Raw genomic sequence first — 22,345 nt, forward strand, 5'->3', positions numbered from 1 at the left:
TGGAGTGACAAATCACACTTCTCCATCAAAAACTCCCATAAACACACTCCTAAACTTTGTGGAAAGCCTTCCCAGAAGAGTTGAAGCTGCGAAGGGTAGGAATATATATGCATACACTTGTACAGAATACATAAAGTGAAAGAAGCTATGGTAAAAGATATTATTTACATTAAAAAATTACATCAGGACATTGAAAATGTGTCTAGATGGCATCTAGATGGCTGCTATAATGTCAGCAACACTTACTTGGCTCTTGGCTTATGAATAGAGTGAATTGGTATGTGATGTGATATACAGTTTAGTAGGTGTGTGACAGATTTCCATAATATCTTATCCACATTATCTTATCCACATCATGTGCACCTATATTTTAACTCATGACACTGTTAAATAAATCCTCATATTGCCCTAAAAGACGAGCTGTCAGAGTGATTATGATAATCCAGAGTGGATCTTCCTCTGTGTCCGGCCTCACACGTATTCACTGTATCTTCCCATCATAGCTCATGAAATATGGAAAGGCTGTTTTGCTTGTTTACTTGTTGGCCTGTCAGTGGGGCTACATGCTGCTCACAAGCTGTGGGAGGTTATGCTGAAGGTCAAGGAGAGATGGTAGCCGTTTGAAAGCAGTGCTTAGTATCTTGGTTGTATATAACAGCCTGTGTCAGATACTAAGGAATGTGAGTATATATATATATTTATAAATCAGTGGAGGAAGTAGTTCAGGGCCCATATTCCTAAAGATTCTTAGCGCTAAGAGTTGCTCCTAGTGGCCAAATTCTAAGAAAATTCTTAGAATCATGATATTTTCTAAGAATTTCCTCTCAAAGTTAGGAGTAGCTCCTAGTAAAGATAAAAGCTATTCCTAAAGAATCTTAGCTCTTAAGAGTGCTCCTAAGGTGAGATCTGCTAAGAGAAGGGAGGAGGACTTTTAGCAGCCTTAGGAATTTCTTAAGTAGAGGAGAGAATGCCTGAAAGAAGAGGCAGGAGAGATATTCTCCAAACACTGAATGACAATGAAGCTTGTTACAATCACAATATCACCAGAAATGAAAGTCATCACAACACTGAGGTATTTAGCAACAGGAAAAATGCAAAAATGCAACAATGCAGCAGTGATGACTTGGGGTCAAGTCTACGTCTCTAAACACTTTCTCATTGACCAGTTAATCCAGAAGCAAACACTGTTCCTCTGTCCAGTTGGGTTTCCTACTTCATTTCTTCTCCTCTGATGTTCAGTTTGTGGAAGATTTGAACACCAACCAACACTGCTTCTTCTAGGCCAGTTAGCAATCACAGAAATTGATGAAAGCTGAGCCACTTTACTCTCGTTAATACCAAATGGGTGAAGTGCAAAATGTTACCAGCATGGTAAATGAATGAAAGCAAATAAATAGAACTATCAGCATGTGAATACTGTGCAAGCGGGACTGAGTTTAATCACACATTTTATAGGATACTTTTTTAAAGTATAGCTTACTATTTATTTATTTTTATGTAAAGTATTATTTATAATTGCACAGTCTTCATAGAGATTAGATTCTGTTATTAAGTCTATTAATTTGACGTCCATTCTAGGCCAGTTATCACCAAAACTGTATTTTTATCTAGCTTTTAGGATCAACCAATCACACCTCTTGAAATGATGACTCATACCTAGCAATGGGGTCAACCACACCTCCTCACTTAGATAAGAGTTTCTGTCCATTCCTTACTAAGAGTTCTCTAAGAATTTTCTGGAATTACTCCTAAGCTAAGACTCCTAGCTAGGAATTTTTAGGCTAAGTTAGGAGCTCTCTTAGAGGATTCTTAGAATCTTTAGGAATACGGGCCCAGGTCTATATATCTCCTTTTTGTGAAGTAAATTCTGTATTTGTATTGTATATGAGGGTATGAATAACTTTACTGTATATGTGTGAGAGTGTGGTCTTGTTTTTATTAAGCTGTGGGACCAAACTCTTGCTGAATACCAACTTTTTGAGGCTTAAACCCTGTAAAGACTTGGTTTTAGAGTAGAGGTTACAATTAGGATTAGGGGCTAGGGAGCGCATTATGATTATGTCAATGGAAAGTTGCTTGTGTGAGTTTTACCATTCATGTGTATATTCCGGTTTGGTGGAGGAAACTAGTGCAGACTTTGCCAGAGTATCATGCAAGATGTTGAAAGCTGACAAGCAGTGAAGAGTGGGTGATCGAGGATGATGGAGAGAGAGTGTGTGTGTGTGTGTGTGTGTGTGTAAGTGGCCTGACTGACTCCCTGCAGGGCTTGTTGTGAGTGGGTGAGCATCAGGCCTTGTTACTGTCTCCTGGGCTGATGGCCCTATGATCACTTGCAGCTAGGACATGGCTGCCCCGACACACACACACACACACGTGCACACACACGCGCACTTTCCCTCAAAACAAGAAAAATGTCCGAAAACACACACACACTTCCTTGCACACCGACACATTTGCACTTTTCCACTCATGTCGAGCAGAAGCATGCATGTTCACGCATACGCTTGTCAGAGTTCTCATTATAGGACCAGCGGTTACTCCTGCCTCCTGCTCTGTCCTGAGGTCTGGAACTTATTTTACTTGGAGCTCCCAGAGCTCTTGCAGCCCTTCGTTACCTACACCTTCCTTATTATTCTCCAAAAGGCTTCTTTTTTTTTTTTTTTTTTTCTTTTTTTTTTTTTGAAGTGAAATGCTGCCCCCCTGGGTGGATGGTTCTCTAATCAAGAAAGAAAAGAAAAAAAATAGTGAAATGCACACCCAAAAAGCTGTATTCAATTTGTTTATGACAGATTGGAATAAATAATCAGGCCTAAAGTTGAACCTTTTGCAAGGATTGCATTTAGAAAGATGCTTTTTATCATTGATTGGAAGCAAAATGTTCTATATGCTGCAGGCAGTCCTAGCTCCTGAGAAAAGCACAGTATCTGGTCGGCCTGATAATCAATCAATGGGTTCATATTCATCAGATGGATATTTATACACTGCCTGGCCAAAAAAAAAAAAAAAAGTCGCCACCTGGATTTAATTTAGCAAATAGGTACAAGCCTCCTATTGGATAGTTACTGCATGGGTGATTATCTTTCAGCTGGCAACAAGTTATTTAACCCCAACTGATGCAATGAGTAGCTTCTCATTTCTTAAACAACCATGTCTAAAGACACATCCTGTGGTCGTGGAAAAGATGTTAGTCTGTTTGAGAAGGGTCAAATCATTGGCATGCATCAAGCAGAGAAAACATCTAAGGAGATTGAAGAAGCTACTAAAATTAGGTTAAGAACTGTCCAACGCATTATTAAAAACTGGAAGGATAGTGGGGAACCATGGTCTTCCAGGAAGAAATGTGGTCAAAAAAAAGTCCTAATTGATCATGATTGGCAATCACTTAAACATTTGGTGAAATCAAATCAAAGAAAACCAACAGTAGAACTCAGGGCTGTCAATGTCAGCAGAACTCAGTGGACTCAGTCTGAGGTTTCAGTCAGCTGTTACTGCAAAACAAAGTGACATTGTGTCTTCAGCACCATGGACAGCAACATCAACCATGTGAGACTGCAACAACGTGCAGCTCAGGAGACATTATATTCTACTCTCCTCTACAAGGATACATGAATCTATCACTTGATATCTGCAAACACACTGTTCACTAGAAGTGTATGTAAGACTCAGTATATGGGCAATGGTCAGCGCTGAAACTCACAAATGCTTTTTTTTTTGTGAGTGCAGAGCTTATTTGATAAGAAACAACACTGCCCATTCAGACTTGGAACACTACATAAGTAAGCACATATGTGGAAGTTTGACCAGACATGCTCAGTGGATTCACAGTACTGAATATGACTTGTGCTTCCACTGTGGTAAATAAAAACAGTACAGTATGGCAGCAAGCCCATAACAAAAGGTTAATGCTAATGCTAATGTGAAACAGTAACAGAAAGCATTCTGCTACTGTGCCTTATTATAAATAGAACCTTACTTTAAGAACCAGTCAGCAGAACCGGAAACAATACAATCTAAAACCAAGATCATTCGCTATTTCCTGTAATTAAAAGTATTAACGATACCATCGCCTAGGTTAAAAATATAATTAAAGCCACAATTTGTTCATTTGCATTTGAATTGTAGACAATCAGACCATAATTTTCCATGAATGTTGTTGAACATATTCATTGTGTTCCTTTAATTTGGCGCTTTTGTCCAATGCAGTATAGACCAAGTGCTTGAACTACATAAAAGATTGTTATTCCGTTCCTTTTCTAGCAGTGTTTTTGGTGAAATGTTCTGGATAATCTACTAAGACCAGTTACAGCTTTGTATACACGTTTTTATTTATTCAGTATCTTGTATCGGTCGGTATGAAGGCTTCATATAGCTGTTAGGAATGGAAGCTCGAGTATCATTGTGCTGTCTGCTGTTGTTTGCCTGCCTCTCTGGCCCCATTTGTTTGTGTGCCATCATTAGTCATCATTGCTCAGTTCAAACGGAGCTCTGAGCAGCCGCTCCTCCCCGCAAGACAGGCAGCACAGAACCAAGAGAAATCCTGTCTGGCCCAGTGCCTATGCAGAGTGATGTCATCTACATAAACACACACATCCAGTCACACACAGCAAATGCGCACTCGCAAGGCGCCGTGGGACATCTACTCCAGCAAGCACTCTTATGGGTGTTTGTGCGTATGTGTGGGCGAGCATGTGCAGCCAAGTCATCATACATGCAGCAGTGGTATGGTTTTTCCCAACCTCTCACTACCCCCTCCCCTTTTGCTTCCTCCTTCTTTGGCCCTCATAATTAAATAAAATTAAATGAATCATTTATGAGCATTTGGGAGTGACAGAGGCAGGGGGCGAATAGAACATGAAGCGCACCTGTGCATTTTGCTGGCAGCGGGTTGCGTAACAGCAGCGCGTTTCCTTGCTCTTATGGAATTACGTTAGTAACAGCACTGTGCCGGGGCTCTCGGCTCCATCCTGTTGTGACACACAGCATCCCCCAGTATTGTCAGCAGGCGCCTTATCGTACATGGCATGCTGTCTGAAGAAAGAAATGCTCGGGCTCTCCCATTTACACACTCCGCTGCACACATCACACACATATTGACACACCGAAGTAGGTTCCATATTGCGGGAAGCAGAGAAAGCTGGATAAATTGCTCTCTGGGGAGCAAGTAGATTACATGGTCATCACTAAGTCATTACTTATGGCTTTGTATGAATGTTTGAGAGTGTCGAATTGTTATACCTTTAAATTCTTTTAGGGTATTTTGTAAGTCTAACGGTGCTTCAGACATATAGATATATTTTTCTGTAACAGAGAATCTATTACAAAGCAACTGTAAGCTTTGTGGAAAGAGAAAGCTCACTTTGCTTTAAGGGGAATCCCACTGACACGTCAGCATCTGTCAATAATTTAATACTGGTCTTGGACAAGGTTGAATAAAGCCTGCCATGGCACCAGAGGCAGTCATGTGAAGTTTTAATGAAGTGACATTACCAGACATCTGCAGCTCACACCTAATCTCTCCCTGAGGCTCAAGACTCAAGGCATCATTAGCCACTACTAGCATAACATGACATTGTTGCCCCAAGTTTGACAGGAAGAAGATATATCCAAAGATACATGGATCCAGATTTAGTTTGAATTGATTTGGTGTCATGGTGTCATGCCCAATGTACAATATGTGTTAAACAAAAGCAAAGTAAAGCAGCACAATTCAACAAAACAGCTGCAGCTACAGAATAGCTCTGGACCCTGCACCATTGTCATGACATGAGGGCGTAACCTGACGTGCATCCCTTGGCAGAAATAAAACTGTGCGCCACGGCAACACGGACCCTAACATTTCTGATTGGTCTGAAATGCCGTCGTGATTTCAAAGAGACTAACTGATCCACATTTATTGACTTCAACTCCAACATGAGTCACTTAGTTCTAGTCGCTATTGTGTTGAAGTTCAGAGTTAAACTGGATACAGCTGACTAGCTGCTGCCTTGAGTCTTATTGCCATTATTACAGAACAAAGGCAGCACAATGACGCCCCTGCAGACACGTATAAATGCTTCCACTTGTGTAACCCCCTAAGGCACAGGTGTCAAACATACGGCCCGCGGGCCAAAAGCGGCCCACCACAGGGTCTAATCTGGCCCACAGTGTGAATTTGCAAAGTACAAAAATTACATAGAAGACTGCAGTTTTTCAATGAAAATAACTGTTAGCCCTAAGTTGTCCACTGTTTTAGTAAGAGAAGTGGACAGAACACAACACAGACACCCAGGACTAAACAACAAACAGCAAAGTGCCCAAGCTGCACTTATTTTACTTAAGAAATTTCCTTTTTTAAAGGCTAGTTTATCAACTGTAAACATTCTCCTAATTTACTTGTTCTTTTTTGCACTAAAACAAATGGAAAAATCAGGAGCTGTCGTTACGTATAGGTTATTATCTTACTGGTCCAGCCCACTTGAGATCAAATTGGGACTGTATGTGGCCCTTGAACTAAAATGAGTTTGACGCCCCTGCCCTAAGGCATAGGCTCCACATAGACTGGTTCCGGGAGTATAAACCAAGTTTTAGCAGGGTACTCAATGCTGTTTTTCATTCACACACTCACATAAGAATGGATTGAACCACCAACCCTGTAATTAGTGGACACCCACTCTACCACTCACATTTGTGCTATATTGTAAATGAATCAATGACATTAGTAATTTTTCTAGTTTTCTGTGTTGGTGTCTTCTCAGTTCTGTTCCCTAAGGTGACTTTTCTTTTTGGCAGAATTCCATTGGAGAGTTTGTCATTGTAGAAGTCAGTGTATTTGGGGAGAAGTGTTAACCCTTCAGGACATCAAGACTTTGGGGAATAATGATGTTCTGTGCAATACAGCAAGTGTAAGCACACAACTCAAAAAGAAATCAAAGCTAATAATGATAAGCTGACATAAACATATGGAGTGGAAGTTACATAAAGCATGTCTGCAAACGGACATCTGGACAACGGTACTGTTAATCAGGTTATGATGTTGCTAAAACATTGTGTATTCTAGTGTTGCTGTGCCACGGCTAATGCTACTTGGCCGTGCGAAGACTGCTAGTATAGTGACTGTATGTGATGAATTATACACTGTCTGGCCAAAGAAAAAAGTCACCACCAAATAAAAAAAGGTCAGGCAGTGAATATAACGTTGGTTTGTTCCTGTTTATTGACGAATATAGATGTTGTATGTGTGTAGAACACGCTTAAACTGAGGCATGGATCTACAAAACCCCTGAAGGTGCAGTGTTTCTGTGTTATTTCTGACTTAATCATTTCACATTTTTCATACAGCGTGAGAACCAACTAGAATTCGTCAATGAAATATCTACCCCAAGGCAGCTGCTGCTACAACATCAATAGCAAAAGTTTTAAAGTTGTTGGGGAAAATGTTGTTACAATTACAATTGTCAACAATAGTGAGGCCACTGATGTTGTTGTACCTTTATGCATGAAAACTGTCACAGTGACATCCCTAATTTAAGCCTGAACAGCTTCTCTACAGTGATTAGCGCAGAAGAGCTTTGCCTAAATGCTAGATGATAAGGGAGAGAAGCTAGTGCCGTAGACTGCTAAATTTTGTTTTGGTAGGCTTTTGGGCACAGATATGCTCCTCAATTTCCATCATGGCCTTTGTTCGTGTGATTAATCTCTTTCTTCTTCTCTGCAGGTATGATTTAGACTGCAAGAGTGACAACCTCTCCAAACATGTGAGTGTCTCCTTCACCTCAGCTGTCCAACAATCAGCCATGTCTTTATTTAAATACTGTTCAGCCACATTTATGCTGCCAATACAATAGTAGCCTGATTTGAATCTGAGTGCTGGAGGTAAGAGTGGATTAAGGGAAACAAAGCAGTAATGTTGTAAACTCTCTTTTAGATTTTTTACACCAGTTTCTAAAACTAAGACGTGTTTTGACATGCTTCCTGTTATTGGGAGACACTGTGTGAAACTTACAGCAGAGGATCACATACTGTTTCTATACAGTTCAGTGGTTTGCTTACAGAATTGTTGGGTCAGAGCTTTTTGTTAAGAAAAGTTGACAGACAAGTGTTAAAACCCTCACATTTGAGAAGCTAACTCAGTTTCCTAGAATCTACTTAGTAGTCTCCCACAAATGTATTTTTCCAGTCACATCTAACAGAAAACAGAAGTGCTGCCTGAGTTACTTTCAGTGACACTGTTTGAAACACATGGGGAGGGGGTTGAGGTTGATGAAGAGTCTGTAAAGCTCAGAACTTTGTCACTGGAGAAGGTTTGAATTCTGAGTTGTGTGTACGGTTTGGTTCAGGCAACAGAAGCACATTGATTAAGGTTAGGGTTCAATTAAATGGTCAGTAAACCTGTGCTGTTTTATTTGCTATATGTCACTGTATGTCTTTTGTGCTTTGATTGCTTCAACTGAACCATAAAAATATTGTCACTGTTCAGTATCAAAATTCTGGAACTTGCCAGATGTATTATGTGTCCTTAAAAAATCTATTCCATGTGCCAAATTAGTAGGACATATTTTTTGTTTCTAGGAGAAGCTGTAAGATTTGTGTTGTTTTTTAAATACATGGCTTAAATGAATTATAAGTTATGACCAGTTATGACCAGGGCTGCATGGTGGTCAGCACTGATGCCTCACAGCAAGAAGGTTCCATGTTTCCTGTGTGGAGTTTGCATGTTCTCCCTATGTCTGCGTGGGTTCTCTCCGGGTACTCCAGCTTCCTCCCACTGTCCAAAGACATGCTCATTACGTTCATTGGTGATTCTAAATTGGCCATAGGTGTAAGTGTGAGTGTGAATGGTTGTCTGTCTCTCTGTGTTAGCCCTGTGATAGACTGGAGACCTGTCCAGGGTGTACCCCGTCTCTCGCCTGATGAAAGCTGGGATAGGCTCCAGCCCCCCGCGACACTTCACAGGAACAAGCGGTTGCAGAAGATGAATGAATGAAGTTATGACCAAGTGTGGCACACTGCTGTGGTGGTTAGCACTGGTGCCTCCCAGCAAGACGGTCCTGGGTTCAAATCCATTTCTGTGTGGAGTCTGCATGTTCCCCCTGTGTCTGCGTAGGTTCTGTCCAGATACTCCCACCGTCCAAAGACATGTTCATTAGGTGTGAATGGTTGTCTGTCTCTCTGTGTTAGCCCTGCAATAGGCTGGCAACCTGCCCAGGGTGTACCCCGCCTCTCACCATCTATCTGAGCAATCATTTGTTGTTTTTCAGGCCCTTGTGTTTCTGCACATTTGATCTGAAATACAACAATGTATATTCCATTCAAAGTGCTTTGATCTACTCTATAGGATTCTTTAAAGTTGTTTGTTCACTTAGCTTCTACATGCTTCAGGTCCTCCCTCTGCCCTTTCCCAGAACGATATTACCCACCGGTGACATAGTGAACACAGCCGTGACTGTTAACGCCCTCTGAGCAGCATGTGTTGACTGTATGGTTTCAATGTTTCATCTCCCCACGGGGAGGTGCAGTGAATGGGCTATAGAAGCCTAAACGGTTTACTGCTATGAAAGCGCCAAAAGATGGCTCATTTAACAGAGCTGCATGAAAAATGGCGACACGGGTGTGTGCATGCAACATTTGTGCAGCTCATCTGTTGTTAACAATGCGTAGTATAGGAAGCTCTGACTTTTGAAATGAGTCGCTTATGTGCATATATATCTTTCTATAAATAGAATCCAGCTGGTTGGCTGCCTCCACTCTGGGGTTATTATTTTTTGTAGACTGGAGCCCCAGGAGAAAGGGGGATGCTGGAAACCTCCTGGACACAGAAGGGGAATTAACTGGCTGCTAGCTGGTTCCTGCCCAAGGCTTGCCATTCTAGGACGCTTCTACTGTAGCACACAACTAGCAACCTGCATGTATGTTCAGCACCATTGTGAGAGGAAACAAGTGGCAGTAAAGTGTATTTGACGTTCAAAAAGAGAAACCAGAAAACCTACAACTCGATTACTAGATAAGTTCACTGATCAGTTGGTCTGCAGCTTTTTTTTTTTTTTTTTTTTTTGGCCTCGGCAGTGTGAATATATTTTTGAGAATTAGAGTACACGAATGTTTAAATCAGTGTGCCTTCTTGGCTTTGTCATTGCTTATCTTTGACATTTCCGTTTCTTTTCTTGTGCACTGGTTCGCTACGATGAACAGTGAAATCAGTGATGACTCTCACCAATGGTCTCTGGCACTGACTCAGCATGCTCCACTGCCTGAAAAGCTGCTGAACGGGCTGCAAAAAACGAGGGCCGCGGGAGCTTATCTGCGGCCCAGCGTTGGTCAACGGCTTGGTGTGTCTCAGATCTTAGTTTGAGGTGGAGTTGTCTGTATTTGCACTAAAACAAGACCATGCAAGTGATCATAAACACATAGCTACCAAAGATCTTTTCAAGGTGAAGTGATGGAATATTCCTGATACACTGCATTGTAGCCGTTGATACGAGGGCTCATCGGAAAGAAATAATAGACAACCTGCGCTTTGACTGGCATACCAAAGACAGCTGTTTGACAGGGTTTAATAAGATGAGGCTATATCAGCTTTTTTCATGTCTTATCAGATGTCTGTTTGGTTCTTACTCATGCTCTTCTCGGTATCCATCCTTCATGTACTCCTGCCACTGCCTATTTTTGATTTAAAACCTGTACCTTTATACTTCGCTGGCCTGCAGTCACGTCCTTCTCTTTTAGTTCACACAGAAGTTTCGGCAGCCCCCCCTGCACCAGTTCTTTCTATAAGCCCCTTCCTGTTCCCTTGCTTCATCCTTTCAGCCAACTGCTGGGGGAGTTCTTTTCCTCAGCCACAGCCTTAGCCCCTTCCCCATCCCCATCCCCATCCCCAGCGTGCCCCCAGGCTTCCACTGTGAGCGCGGAGCAATGTGAGTGCAGCAACTCACTCTAAGCATGAAGGCTGGGGACGCTTGGATGCATCCTGTCGTCGTCGTGGATGTGTGGGACTGGAGATCTGGCTCGCAGTGATGGCTCCATTGTCCAGTCCATCCCCAGTCTCATGGCTATAAATAACAGAAAATATGGGGGGCTGTGGGGAGGAAGGGGGTGGGGGTGTAAATGCACGCGAGTACAGTATTTCTCGTGGCAGCTTCACTGGCAGTCTTTGAGGATGCATCCTTCCTCCTATCAAAGCAGATGTTTTTCTTGTGCCATATGGTTTGCATACCTCATGCAGATATGGCTGCAGGGGAAAAAGTGCAGAGATAGGACATACAGTAGAATCTAATTACAGACGGGGTATGTTTTGAGTGTTACTTTTTTATTCTGAAGACAGCCCTGTGCTGATTATTTAACTCCTTTTTACTTCTGTGGTAAAATACACCAATGTCCCTCGTTTCAAAGTCTTTATTCACAAGCTTTAGTAAGTGAATCCAGGTAGGAAATAACCTCTTTATTTCATTTCAAATTTTACTGCAAATTTTTGTTCCCACCATGAAATATCCTTGCACTAGAAAAGCACATACATCTTGTAGCATTCCCCCACACAACCTTTACATCATTTCCGTGTCATTTTCTTTATGACGCTGTCAAAAAGTGTCGAGCACTTTAATACAGGTGAACCCAGGACTTCACAGGATTACTGATACCCTTCCAAGGAATCTGAATATAACTCTTACTGGTTATGAGGTGATGCCCCATCACCTCGTAAAATTATAATTGTCATCTGAATAACCTAAGTAAGGGACAATATTTCTCAGTGATTGCATCAGATCAGCATCCGCTGCTACTTTCAGCTATACACCCTGAGGAGTCACTTGTTTGCATCAGGATGGCAAGTTGCTTATAGCTGAAGACACAAACAAAGAGCGCTTTCCATTTAAATGATAAACTGAGGCAACCGGAGGGCTTCTCGTGACATTTCAGACATAAAGTTCTATCAGAACTGTTGCGTAAATGTTGCAAATGCTCGTTTTGGAACATTAAGAAACAATATATTTTATTTATAATCCTATTTCTATGTAGATTGTTAACAGTGTTATTGTGAAAAGCCATTAAGGAATAAATGGAAAAGGTGATGCACGCACTTTGTTGTGTTTCAATGGAAAGAAGTAGAGAAATTAGGTAGAAGAAAGGCAGAACGACTAACAACACATACCTCATATATCCTGTGATGAAGTTCTAGGACACGTAAGTCTCCATATAGAAGGTGTTATTCATATTTCTAGTATTGCTGCTTTAACTGATAGCATGGGATTGAGGCAGGAGTTGGCAACAAAATGTATTTAATGAAAACGACAGAAACAGAAGGCGCTGCAGAGATGGCAGGTAAATCCAAACGCAAAGAGAAAAACCACAGGGAGACATGGACACAGACGGACGACAAGACAGAAGTTCCACACAACATTGAAGGATTTCAGTACGACACGGCAGAGAACAAAGGGAAAGGCAGGGCTATATATACACACAAGTGGGCAGAGGGGTGATGAGACACAGGTGAAAGTAATGCAGGCAGAGCACACAAGGAGAAACCAATGAAACAATCATAAGGGGGAAACGCAGGGAGTAACACTAAACAGGAAACCAAGGAAGAACTTTACAAAATAAAACAGGAAACTCAAAACAGGTTCACAGGAAAACACAGAACCATGACAATCTTGTGCATTGTGATCATCTGGCTTGCAGTCATGTCATGCATGAAATGTTTATGAACAGTCTTATTTGACAAATACTGTAATGTCACTTTGATTCAAACTGTTTTTCTTTGTCAACCAAGAAGTGGACATGGTCTCTGGATGTCCACAGCTTAATGTACTGTGGGAGTCAGCTGTAATCTTTTTTTACATGGTGATACCCTTCAAACCTTTTCCCTCCTTTTGCCGCTGTATCCGTTCGACTGAGGCGCCTCGACCTCTCTCCTCAGATTTTCTGAGGAGTAGCGAGCGCTGGGCCGGGGCTGCTAGCTAGCAGCAGTTTCTTATGGAAAGGCCAGAGCGTTTTTGTCATCTCTTTTTGTTTCGAGACCTCGGCTGGGGGAGAAATTTCCTCAGCACCGGCAAAGATCTTTGGCGCAGCTTTCTGCCCGCCGGACTCAGCGCGGCTCATCTGTCGAGCACATGCGCACACACATGCACGTGTACACGCACGCTGACTCAGGCACACACATGCACACACAATCTGGTCGGGGAGGCCTCGGTATCGGTGCTCAAGCAGCCGGTCCACGCCTGTTGTAAACAGATTTTTTATACAGCCTCCCCTCTCTCTGCTTTGTTCTGCTTTCTGGCCCAAGGCTCCTCCTTCCTAAACTGGCTCTTGTCTTGTGGTCACCCTACAGTGATCAACAAGGGCACAAGTCTCTTTGCATGCTGGGCTTGGGTGTCAGAGTGCCAAATACACATGGATGGAGAAGGGAAGATGTTGATTTGTTCCTTTAACACTAACACTGAAGGCAGCCTGACAAGTAAAGTAGCTTAGTGATCTGTTTTCCACCCCAACTTTTTTTTTATTTTTATTTTTCCCATGTGTTCCTGCTGTGTTGCATACAGTATCCGTATGACTGTTTTGAAGCAGCAGCCAATCACACATCGGGCGCTGCCTTGTTTGTCACGACTGACAAAAGATACTGCAATCAGGAGTGGCAGGAGGCCTAGAAAATGCTGGAAAATTGGGAGAATGCTGCTCCGTTTTCATTTCTCAGAGCTCAAGATGACCAGTTCAGATTACCAACAAAGAATCAAATTATCACTGTTGACACTAGAGAACATTTTGCATTTTTGCTTGAAAAATTAGTGAAACTTTTAATCAGATGTCATGATCGTCATGTCAGCTCTTTTATGGACTAATTGTTTAGCGGGTGTATGACATAAAGGATAGATAGCAAGAAGGGATGGGTGTCTTTACATTGGGTACGTGTATTTGGAGTAATTAATTGTGAATGAAGAAGTATGAAGGGCCTCATAATGAATGTTCTCCTGCTCTCCATGTCCCCCATGCAGGACTTCCTGGGCCAGGCTTTCTGTACGCTGGGTGAAATAGTCGGCTCCTTGGGAAGCCGCTTGGAAAAACCCTTGATGTAAGTAGCACAACAAACCATGCACCTGCAGACAAGGAAATACACTCTTCTGCAATTTTTAACCAGACACTCATAACTGTGATGGCGCAAAAGCTTTTATGTTGCGTTACTCCATCATTAGATATTATGAAAAGCGGATTTTCGATTCTGCTCCTTAGTGGGACTGAATTGAAAATCAGCATGTGATTTTAACACCGCTTGCCACTGTTTGTCTTTGAAGTGAAATGAAGCAGAGCCATGAAAATGAGCCAAGATGCTCATGAAAGCGTACAGTGTCTCCATCAGCCAAATGAGATGAATAGTTAAACAGAAGCAGGCCTAATGACAGACCGTAAACATGTCGAGATGGTAAACAGCATGCAGTGAAAAGGGACAGTTCACCCAAAGCAGAGATGTCAGCGGTGAGCTCCCAGCTAATTTTCTGAAGAGGCCTAAGCTGAACCGCAGCCTAAATGATGCATAAAGGGATAATTGGGGAGATTTTCAAATGAATTAATGTCTGAATTTCGCTGATTAGTGGAACAAAATAGTGATTAAACCTGCAGCCAGTTCAGGAAAGATTTGACACTGGCTATCAGCGCGGGGTTCGTCTTAGCTTAGAAATATCTTCTTTTGTACAGGAAGTCTTCCCCCACTCACGCTCTCTAATATTAGCTAGTCTAGTCTAATGCTGATTAAAAAAATCATCATCTTTATACAGCATAAACACATTAAGAGTTGAGCAGCTACATGTTTCCTACAGACATGCAAACATCTTCAACTAAAGGTTTGACACTAAATCACTCTCCTTATGTGGTATAAGTGGGGCAATCAAATACCAATACCTTCTCTGCTCTGTTGGAATGGATCAGGTTGGTCTCTTTTATGTTTAATTACTCTGGGAGTATTTAAAAAAGATAAAAAATGTGATGTGTACTGTATTTATTTTCATGATTAAACACAATTAAAACGAGTTTATATAGAAAATAAGAAAAATAAATCAGTGATTAAAATCGTGTCATTATGGTATTGAGTACTGAAAACTGTTAGGGCTGAATGTCAGTTTAAAGTTCCTTGCTGACCTTTTCAGCTCAGTGGAAGCAACCATGAACATCAGTGACTCAACAGATATGTCTTTCCAATAGTGTCACATTATTCCACTGATCTGCAGTAATATGCCAAAATACAATTCAGTGCAAAAGATTTACATACTTCAGATCTCTAGATTATAATTTGTCACACAGTATCACGGATCAATCCTAAATTCATTTTGACAATGACCCCAAACAAGCATCACATCAAACTGTTTTCAGCCACAGTGAGTCCTCCAGCAGATGGACCTGGTCTCAACGTCATGGAGTCAGTCTGGATTGCGTTTAGAAACAGAAGACACTGAGACAAACTAAATCCATGGAAGAGCTTTGGACTCAAAGATGCTGGAACAATTTATCTGACAAGTACTGTGCCATGAAATACTGTGAAGGAGATCCTTTAAAGGGATTTATTAAGATATTTTCTTCCTCATAAAATCAATCGATACAAAAACTGTTACTTTATTATATAATGTCTGCACGGTACTGAATATTCTAGTGCTTCGGCAAAGACAGGAAAGACAACGCTGGATCTAAAAAAAATGCAGTCATCATAGTTAGACCTTAAAGATGTATTTTAGTCTACCCTTAAATGCAACCTATATTTGGTTTGTTTACAAGAACTCCACAGAGAACCTTAAGACAACATGTCAGTGCTTCAGGATATCATTATTATCACGTAAATATCTACATTTATTGCATTTAAGTCTTAAAGGGGAACTACTGTTTTTTACAACCTGGAACTTATTTCTGGCATAAAATACGATCGTTTACTCACCCATATAACTTTTGTGTAATTTGCAGTCAGTCAGGAGATATTTAGATCTGTGTATATCCATATAGTGGGAGTGACTGGGGCACTGAAACACAGCCTTTAAATAACCATTATCTGCCGCGAAACTCGTTCATTTCACGTATATTTTGTTATCGTACGCTAGTGCTATTCCCTGTTGAGTCCGGAGTTACCTGTTATCATCATCCAGGGTCTGCAGATTGACCTACAGACCCCGGATGATGTCTTCTTACCTGGATGATGTCATCTCTGAGCATCGCGCGCACCCACGACGGTCGGCTTGTTTACCTGTGATTTTGCCTCTGCTACGGTTCGTCCACAACCTCAGAATCGAAAAAATCTTGCAAAAAAACTAGCAGCAGATAATGCGTTATTTAGTGACTGCGTTTCGATGCCCCAGTCACTCCCACTATATGGATATACGCAGATCTAAATATCTACCGAACGACTTCAAATTACACAAAAGTTATGTGGGTGAGTAAACGTTTGTGTTTTATGCCAGAAATAAGGTCCAGGTTGTAAAAAAACAGACTAAATTGCATCATGGTAATCACTGCCCGCCCGTCACCCCAACACCAAACAATACAACCAAATTTAAAAATACATCACACTTTAAAGAGAGTTTTTAATGACTGAATATTATCTCAGTGGCACTGTAACTCATGGAGAAGAATTACAGCATCTTCTTTTGTCGAGCTTACTGAAGTGAACAGTTTGTTGTTGTTTTTGTTTTCCTCCTGAGGCAGTGAACCATCGGTAGTGTAACCGTCGCCTCATCTCCATGTCCTCCAGTCATGTCCAGTGTGTGTGTTTGTTTGAGAGTGTGTGTGTGTGTGTGGGGGGGGGGGGGGGGCAAGGAAGATAAAGCAATCAAGTGAGCTAGAAGTAAGTGACTATACTAGCATCTACATCCATTACTGTCTCTCTGTGTGTGTGTGTGTGTTGTATGTGCACGGCCGAATCAATGAGTGGTTGCCACTGAATGGGCCCGCTAAAGAATGACACGCAAGAAATATGATGTAAGAATGCCTTGCTGTTGCGTGGTTACATAATCACCTCTGCCTGCAGTCACTCACCGTATTTCAGATCTGCTGCGCGTGGGTCTTTGTGCGTGCCCGTGCATACCTGCATGATTTATTTTTTTAAACTTTTTTTAGACATGTGAAGATATTTTTAGATGTCCTTTATTATTCTGCAGGGCTTGTTTATGTTTGCAACCGTGTGTGTGTGCGTGTGTGTGTGTGTGTTTGGTTGTCGCTCCGTCTAAGTCAAAAGCAGCAAACTTCTTTTCAGTCAAGTGGGAGTGAATCACATGAATAAAGATGAAAAAACAACCGAAATGACAATATGTTCCGAACACACACACAGCGCGACTTCATTTTCAAGATATACCATATTTGTGTACGGTATAAATTTGGTGATTAAGGCAACATTTCAACCAAGAAGGAAATTAGCTGCAACTGAAGGCATATCTTTAGATTCTGGGTTTGAGTCCACCACCCGACTGGGGCCTTTCTGTGTGGAGTTTGCATGTTCTCCCTGAGTCCAGCTTCCTCCCACTGTCCAAAGACATGTTCGTTAGGTTCATTGGTGATTTTAAAGGGGAACTCCGGCGCAAAATGAACCTGGGGTTAATAACACATGTGTACCGAGTTCAACCGTTCTCTGGTATTTGTTTTCATGCATTTGTTTTGTTAGTCAAATGTGACCAGTTTTCTTGCAAACCGCTATTTAGCGTATAACGCTAGCCTTCGGGGCACACGTACACATAAAAAGAAATCGCTATTTCTATACCACTAACAAGGCTCACAATATCACCACACTTACACGGTAGCATAACTAGGGTCTCTACATGTAAACCGAAGCATTGAGAACTTTGCAAGTATACAGGCAGTTTATTAAAAAAGGAATACAGTACCGTTCGCGTCCGGCTCGCTTATCCAGGCGGGCGCCATCTTGGGGAAACTGAACTCTCTTCGTTCAGTGCTTCTATGCTCTCAGTGCTTTCTTCCGGCAACAGACAGTTCAGTTTCCCCAAGATGGCGCCCGCCTGGATAAGCGAGCCGGACATGAACGGTACTGTATTCCTTTTTTAATAAACTGCCTGTATACTTGCAAAGTTCTCAATGCTTCGGTTTACATGTAGAGACCCTAGTTATGCTACCGTGTAAGTGTGGTGATATTGTGAGCCTTGTTAGTGGTATAGAAATAGCGATTTCTTTTTATGTGTCGGTGTGCCCCGAAGGCTAGCGTTATACGCTAAATAGCGGTTTGCAAGAAAACTGGTCACATTTGACTAACAAAACAAATACATGAAAACAAATACCAGAGAACGGTCGAACTCGGTACACATGTGTTATTAACCCCAGGTTCATTTTGCGCCGGAGTTCCCCTTTAAATTGGCCATAGGTGTGAATGTGAGTGTGAATGGTTGTCTGTCTCTCTGTGTTAGCCCTGAGATAGACTGGAGACCTGTCTAGGATGTACCCCACCTCTGGCCCAATGACAGCTGGGATAGGTTCCCCCCAAGACCCTCCAGAGGGCAAGTGGTTACAGTTTTTTTGCACCACCCTTCTCTCTGTTCCAGTTGATGTGGTTAAATTGGGCATTTTGGTTCTGATTATTCCAATAATTAGACAAATATTTGTCTTCATTTAAACACAGTCAATGTGTACTGTGTTCTAGGGGTTGTACCGAATAGTTGACTAGTTGACTTTACTGCTGCGCCATGACGCTTTTAGCAGGAAGTCGACTAGTCGTCGATCACATGCTAATAACAACGTGGACGCCTCTGAGGCATGTCATTGCAGCAAACTAGCAGCGGTTCATCAAGTGCGTGGAAATACTTCACTTAAGATGCAGCCCATTCTGTTGTGACAGGCTTCAGCGGTAGACTGCATTCTTTTTATTCCGGCTACATTGTCCTATCTTACAACACGCTGTGAACTACTATTAAACGCTATTGGCGGTGCTGATTTATATAGGTTATACATATCTGCAGCGCACAGTATTGATAAGCGCATGTAGTTCTGTTGTGTTCCATTATTTGACATTGTTGCTGTGGTTGTAGAGCGTGTTTTTTTGTTCTTGATGTCAGTGAATGCACCACGCAAGAGACGGGAGTTATGGTAGAGCTGAGAGCGCCGCGTATTGCAAGCGTCAGCCTGACGGTGTTTATGGTGGTGACGAGAGATACGACCGACAGTAGCCCATGTTCAAGCTTCAGTAAAATTTCAGAAAAGCCTCCATAGCTTCTAATGACACCACAATATGTATTCAGGTCAAGAATATAGATTTCAGTTTTGCACAGCGTTACTATACACTGTGTTTTTATGTGACATCATCGACTAGGCGACGTCAACTCGACTTTCACCACATAGTAGTTAAAAATCCGAAGTCGTTCAACCCCAACTGTGTTCTGAGCATTTCCAAAACTCGCCTGCCCTACGATGTACCTGAAGGCTTCCTGTGTGCACACAGAGGTGGTCATTGGTGCTCAGCAAAAACATGCCGCACATGCTATGCTTTCTGTGTCGACACGGTGTCAGAGATAATGGGTCGTCTGCGGCCCAAAACACAGATGGAAACGTCATGCAGCATTACATCAGTTCTGCTTAACAATGGACACCCATAACAGTTACTGTACATAGAGAGGAAGTAGTCACTCTGCAGCAGCAAGGGGGGTGCAGTCTATGAAGTGGATGTGTTGTAATGATGATAAACAAGTGTGAAAACATCACTGTGTGTATTTCTAGAAATAGACACAAAAACATTTCTGCTACTTTTTGGACATATAGCACGTATAGATGCAAGACATAGATATATATAAGATGATGAGTGTGAGCACTAGGAACACCACACTCTAAAAACTAATTTCCATGATACTTGTGGAACCATGCACTGACGTTTTCAGGCTTAGTCTCCCTTCACTCAACAACCTCTCATACTCATTCTCCATCCTTCCTGTCTTTGCCTCAGTGACTTCATCCATCTCTTTGCCGCACCGTTTTTCCATCTTACTAGTAATGTCTCCGTTCGTACATTGAATTCATTTCCCCAAATGCTTTCCTGTTCATCAAAGGGATGGCGGTGAGTCTCAGGTGACGGGGGCAGTTTCAAAAAGCCTTGCCTCAATTTACTACCAATTTTTCCATTTTTAATTTAATTCTGTGCTCATTCTCTGTTGTTACTGGACAGTACTTAGCCAAATGAAATTATCTTTGCCCTTCGTCGTTCTGTAACAGGCCCGGGGCCTGTGGCATTCATTTGGTCTATTTTTAGTGGTCAGTCTCCCTTGGCTTTATTGGCTGAATATTACGCTTCGCCTGCTCAGGATGCAAACAAATATTGCAACTGAAATGTCACTGGATGTGGTTACATTATTTTGATGTTGTTTTCTGATGGTTTTCATTCCATATTAATGAATATTTATTGTGACAATCAGGCAACGCATGTGAGCGAAAGATGAGGAGAAATTACAATCCAGGTCTGCAGGGGTCCCGGTTGACAGAAATTTACACTTTTAACATTTCCAACATTTTATTGATATTTAAAGGGCAGAATAATCATACAGTCTTAAAGACCTTGATTATTACTGTGGGCGGCTAATAAACACTACATGAAAAAGAAACAATAGGGAACTGAATCTTTCAGATTAGACTTTAAATTTAATCAGGAAGTTGAAACAGCAGTAAAATGCATAGACTAAAGATATACTGCACAAACTGTAAGTAACAGTTAAGGTATATAACATCTTTCAAGACCTTAGGTCTTTGAAAAAGAATGAGATCTTGAAAGACCAGGCTGTCCAAAAATATTGAATCAAGAAACAAAGGCTGTACAAATCAGAATAATAACTCAGGTAGAAAAAAAACACTTCAGGTCACAACAGGTCTTCACCTGTGAGTTTGCTTACCTGACATCACCAGCTTTGGGCTCAGAACAGTAACCTCACAGTCACCTTGTGTTCTTCTCAGTCTGGAACGAGGTACAGCTAGCAGGCCCGTCTCAAATGGGGCCTAGCAGGGATGTAGGGCATTTGTAGTTCACTGACCAAGATTATTAAAGGCCTTGAAGATGTGGAGGAGGATCTTTAATTTAATCCTAAATTTAGTCAGAAGTCAGGGTAGTGACGTAAAACCGAAGTAAGAATACGGGATCTTAGTGAATAAAAATGACTCCAAGGTGAATAGAAATGGATTTTCTGTTACACACTAATGAACGAGGTGAGGACGCTGATCTGATTCTAGGAGGAAAAGCACAACTTTATTTTTACAGCGCTTTGTACAGTAGAACCAGACTAATTAAATATGATATATACAGTGTACACCACCAGAATGTTTTATTTAGCATGACCCGTTTTCTCTCTCTCTTTTTTAATTCTAGTGGGATCCCAGGGAAGAAATGTGGCACCATCATAGTGAGAGCAGAAGAGCTGAGCAATTGCAGGGTAAGAATCTGTTTGGTGCACGTGTTTTGATTCGAGGTAGAGTTTTGGTCATTTAAGAGCTGCATTCTCTGGTTCCTACTTCTCCCTGACCCATCTGGTACTCCTCATTGTTACACCTAAAACTTTTTATTAGGGCTAACACAAACAAGTAGTAGTTAAGGGTAATTCTCCAGGAAATCAATGGGCAGTTCAGCTCATAAGTTTACATACCCTGCAAGAATTTGCAAGGTGTGAACAGCACAAGGTGTTGACCTGGCCTCCAAATTCACTAGATCCCAAACTGATCAAGTATCTGTGGGATGATCCACAGAGGGCCCTCTCCTCAACCCATAGGACCCAAAGGCCCCCACTAACAACATTCTGTTGTCAGACACCACAGGACACCCTCAGAAGGCCCATGTCCATTCTCTGATGAGTCTGGAGGCACAAGGGAGACCTACGAGGTCATAATGATATGCCTGATCGGCTCCCAGTCTTTTGTGATAGTTGCCATTGGGGCCCATTCTCAGTCCATGTGTAACCCATGCACAGCTTCCAGGCTAACGAGTACAAACTGTCCTTTATATTTTCAGATAACATGCTGCATCTGGCAATTAGTTCTGACACTAATTCCTGTGCCGCCGTACCTCACACACAAAAGAAAACAAAAAGAAGAGCACTTCCATGCTTCACAATAGTGCTGGTGCGCTTTTTATCATAGCAACTGGACCATGCAGCCCTTTTATATTCAAGTACCTCCTTATTCTGCGTATTGAAGCCACGTCACCTTTTGCAGAGAAGCTTGTATTTCAGCTGAAGTAGTTCTTTCTTTCCGATCCATTTTTTTTGCTGACACCTTTGTTGATCTATTTGACTGTGTCTTAGTGTCAGCAGAATCCCCAATTCTGCATTTTTTTTATCGGAGTTTGAACAGTACTCCTTGGCATTTTCAAATCGTATTATTTCCTTTTCTGTTTTTTTTTTTCGACTGCTTTTTTTGACCATGCTGTTTATTTCTTCAG

General features: G+C 41.8%; 1 protein-coding gene across 1 annotated transcript in view; it reads left to right on the forward strand.

The window, feature by feature from the left end:
- The window catches only part of LOC311495953 (copine-8-like), a gene marked incomplete at its 3' end in the record, with an annotated part of 75,460 nt that overhangs the window by 29,240 nt on the left and 23,875 nt on the right, over nt 1-22,345 (forward strand). Inside the window, exons 5-7 of the mRNA XM_084555636.1 lie at nt 7,694-7,733; nt 13,956-14,032; nt 21,281-21,344. Of these exons, the coding sequence (XP_084411762.1) occupies nt 7,694-7,733; nt 13,956-14,032; nt 21,281-21,344 (181 nt within the window). The remainder of the gene's footprint in view (nt 1-7,693; nt 7,734-13,955; nt 14,033-21,280; nt 21,345-22,345) is intronic.

Source organism: Chelon labrosus, assembly GCF_963514085.1.
Source record: "Chelon labrosus genome assembly, chromosome: 11".
Lineage (NCBI taxonomy): Eukaryota > Metazoa > Chordata > Actinopteri > Mugiliformes > Mugilidae > Chelon > Chelon labrosus.